Source organism: Mastomys coucha, unplaced genomic scaffold (assembly GCF_008632895.1).
Source record: "Mastomys coucha isolate ucsf_1 unplaced genomic scaffold, UCSF_Mcou_1 pScaffold3, whole genome shotgun sequence".
NCBI lineage: Eukaryota > Metazoa > Chordata > Mammalia > Rodentia > Muridae > Mastomys > Mastomys coucha.
Window position 1 is genome coordinate 18,135,663 of NW_022196909.1, and position 3,502 is coordinate 18,139,164.

General features: G+C 43.5%; 1 protein-coding gene across 4 annotated transcripts in view; it reads left to right on the top strand.

The window, feature by feature from the left end:
• The window catches only part of Mcm9 (minichromosome maintenance 9 homologous recombination repair factor), an 89,338-nt gene that overhangs the window by 82,861 nt on the left and 2,975 nt on the right, over positions 1–3,502 (top strand). For all 4 annotated transcript variants that reach the window (XR_004112565.1, XM_031348717.1, XM_031348716.1 and 1 more), the window contains 2 exons: positions 759–841; positions 1,134–1,279. Coding sequence is in view for 3 of the 4 variants with exons in the window: in XM_031348717.1 (XP_031204577.1) it covers positions 759–841; positions 1,134–1,279 (229 nt within the window). In the remaining variant the exon portion in view is untranslated. The remainder of the gene's footprint in view (positions 1–758; positions 842–1,133; positions 1,280–3,502) is intronic.

Below are 3,502 nucleotides of genomic sequence, written 5' to 3' on the forward strand. Positions count from 1 at the left end.
GGGCTGGGGGTGGGGAAGGCTCTCCAAGCCTTTACAGAGCTGGGGAATAAGACTAGAAAACTTGTAATGGGGGACAGAAAAGAGAGTGAAATGCACCTACCTGATTCCTAGTGTCTCGTGCCTGCCTGTTCTTATAACCAAATCAGCACAGTGTACCCCATCCTCTCCTGAAGGCTTCAGGCTTACACACACACAGGCAACTAATGTCCGTCCTTTATAGCATTTATATTTTACCCATGTTCAAATTAACAACAGTCACATGAATTGAATGTAACATGTCATAAAATCATGTAAACTTAATAAAAATTCCACAAAACAAATGAACCTCATTTTATTCAAGGATTTATAGCTAATATTCTGGCAAGGGGTATCTAAAATTCTTGCTTGCCAGATTGGTGCTCTAAAAAACTCATAAATCTTAGATAAAAGAGGTGCCAGAGGTGAGAAATGAGTTTTAATATTGTGTATTTATATGAGAGTAAAAAACAGAGAAGAAGAGTTTCTGAATATTAAATGGGTGGTTTTACAGTGCCTTTCTTTGCTAGAGTCTAGAATGTTCTCAAATAAATACACAAAATTGCCTGGACTCTGAAGACTTAGGCCTCTTATGGAGAAACTACCCTGAAGGTAGTTGCCTGGGCTAGTAAAATTAACTGCTGATAAACTTAGCTCATCCATAAAATGCAAGTTTAGAGAGTAGAGAAATCAAAGAATTATGTCTCATCCCAGGCAAACCTAACAGTGTCTTGTTGTCTTAGCTCACGCTCGCCTGATGTTCCGCACTACTGTGATCCTGGAAGACGCTATTACAGTGGTGTCTGTGATGGAGTCTTCAATGCAGGTGAGGATGCTGGGTTCACCCTAATTATAAGCTCTTTATACAATGACACTTTATTAACATACTAAGGAAAAGTTGTAAAAAATGATCAGGTTAGCTTCCTGGAAAGATTCAAAAGCGATTTGCCTTGTAGGAAAAGGGAGGGCAGTAGAAATTTGAAAGGGCTGTGTGATGGCGATGCCCAGAATGAGAGCCTAGAGGGACTTTCCCAGCCGGGACCAGTGTGCTTCCTGGCGTGTTCTTTCTCTTGTGCAAGTTTACCGATGACCGTCCCTGGTGCTCTCTCGCCCCTCAGGGAGGTGCACTGCTAGGAGGTGTGAATGCTCTTCACACCTCCTTCCCTGCGAGCCCATGTGAACAGTACCGGAGGCAGTGTGAACTCATTCTGGAGAAGCTGGGACTCCAGAGCCTCTTGCAGGAAGAACTTAGAAGACTTGAAAGGTAAGGAGGGGAGGAAGGCAGTGGAGGAAGATGCGTGGCAGAGCTGGCTGCTAGGGAAAGAAAGCGTCAGGTTAGAAGGAAACTGCCAGGCGTCCGGCCATCCACTGACAGCCACTGGGGTTGTTGATTGTGGTAAGACAAACTGAGAATACTTTTCATGGCATCCCTCCACTCCGTTGATGGGCAGTGGAGAGATGGCTTTATTCACCAGTCACCAGTGTCAGGCTGCACTAAACTGGCACAGAGTGAATGAAATTAATCACCTTCTCCTTTGGCTCCAGCTACTTTAAGACCCAGAGCTTTATGGTTAGGGGTAGGGGATCCCTTCAAGTCTCAGCTGGGCTCAGGGAGCGTCTGCTCATTTTGACCAACTCATGCTACCAGAATTGATAAATTGATAAATTCAAGAAGAGAGGAACACCAGACTCAGAATGAGTCATCTCATATTTAAAAATGGCTCTCCTAGACTTGATGGAATGGAGAGAAGTGTATATAGACAGGGCTGTCCAAAAAGCAAACCTGAGTTCTGCCTTAAATAGTCTTTCCTATTACGTCTTTATCACGCATCCGTGCTGTAGTAGTGATCCTCAAAGCAGCAGAACCAAGCACCTCACACTAAGAGTGAATTACCTCAAGATCCAACTGAAAGCTCATTGAGTCATGACGACCCAGCTAGCCTGTAAAAGGTTTTCGCCTTTTAGGAAAGAGTCCTCTAATAGATCTCAGGGCAAAAGCACTCACATTTCCCCCGTACTTTCTTCCAGAAAATACTAGTAACTACCTCAAATCAGAGGGCAGAGATATCACTTGGTTTTAGGATGGTGTAGCACATCTGCAGAAATTTTATCTAGGAATTTAATTCCTAAGCAAGAACTAGACTGAAATAACAGGATCATAGCACTGGACTCCTGAACCGCCTCAGCCCTGAGGCCCTCCTTACTTAGCTTTAACCAGTGTGAGTATCCGGACATTCATGGCAGTCATTTTGAAAGCCACTTGCTTTTTTTTCCTGTTTGGTTTCAAACCAAATTAGAAACAAGGAACATGAGCTTATTACTCTGTTGATATTTCTGAACCTGTGGTGATACAGTTATAATCTACTTTTATAATTTGTAATTAATTTTATGAGTAATATACATTCTTTGTGCATCCTGAAAAAATGAATTAATAAGAAAACAAAAAGAAAATGTAATCTTCTTTCCTGGAGCTATATATTAACTTCCTAATATAGTTAAATTTATATTTTTAATTCCTTTTTTCTGTTGCTGCACATGAATTTTAGAATAATTTCCTCACCTGCTTTTGTGTGCAATTTCCTTTCCAATTTAGCACATGGAAGCAGAGCCATGTATCTCACTATATTGAGCCTACATTTCTAAGTTAAGGACCTTCAAAAGGACTTGCTTTGGGAATTATAATTCCTGAGAGAATGTGGTTCTTCTGGTATGTGTGGAGCTTTTCCTATGCCCAGTATTGAGAGCAGGTTTCAAGGGCAGACCCTTTGTTCACAGCTGGTAAGCAGGTGTCAGTTGTGTGTCAGACTGCTGATGAACTGCTCAGAGTCTCTGAGGAAACATGATGTGGCTTTGCAAGAAAGGGTGAGCAGTGCCAGACGATGTGCTGTGGTGATGAAGGTGGACAGGCACTGGCAGCAGCAGGATCGGGTAGCATAGGCGCTTCACTTCTATGGAAGGCAAGTCTCATGCACACGAAAGTGCAGTGCCTGCTTTGGTAAAACTAGAGAATCCTTTCCCTGATCTGAAAACTGCCCAGGGAGCCCTCTGAGCAGTCACTAGGAGACCAGCATCTGTGCAAGGCTGTCACCTAGGTCTTGTATTGTTACTAGGAGGACCAGCATCTGTGCAAGGCTGTCACCTATGTCTTATATTGTCACTAGGAGGACCAGCATCTGTGCAAGGCTGTCACCTATGTCTTGTATTGTCACTAGGAGACCAGCATCTGTGCAAGGCTGTCACCTAGGTCTTGTATTGTCACTAGGAGACCAGCATCTGTGCAAGGCTGTCACCTAGGTCTTGTATTGTCACTAGGAGGACCAGCATCTGTGCAAGGCTGTCACCTAGGTCTTGTATTGACACTAGGAGACCAGCATCTGTGCAAGGCTGTCACCTAGGTCTTATATTGTCACTAGGAGACCAGCATCTTTGCAAGGCTGTCACCTATGTCTTGTATTGTCACTAGGAGACCAGCATCTGTGCAAGGCTG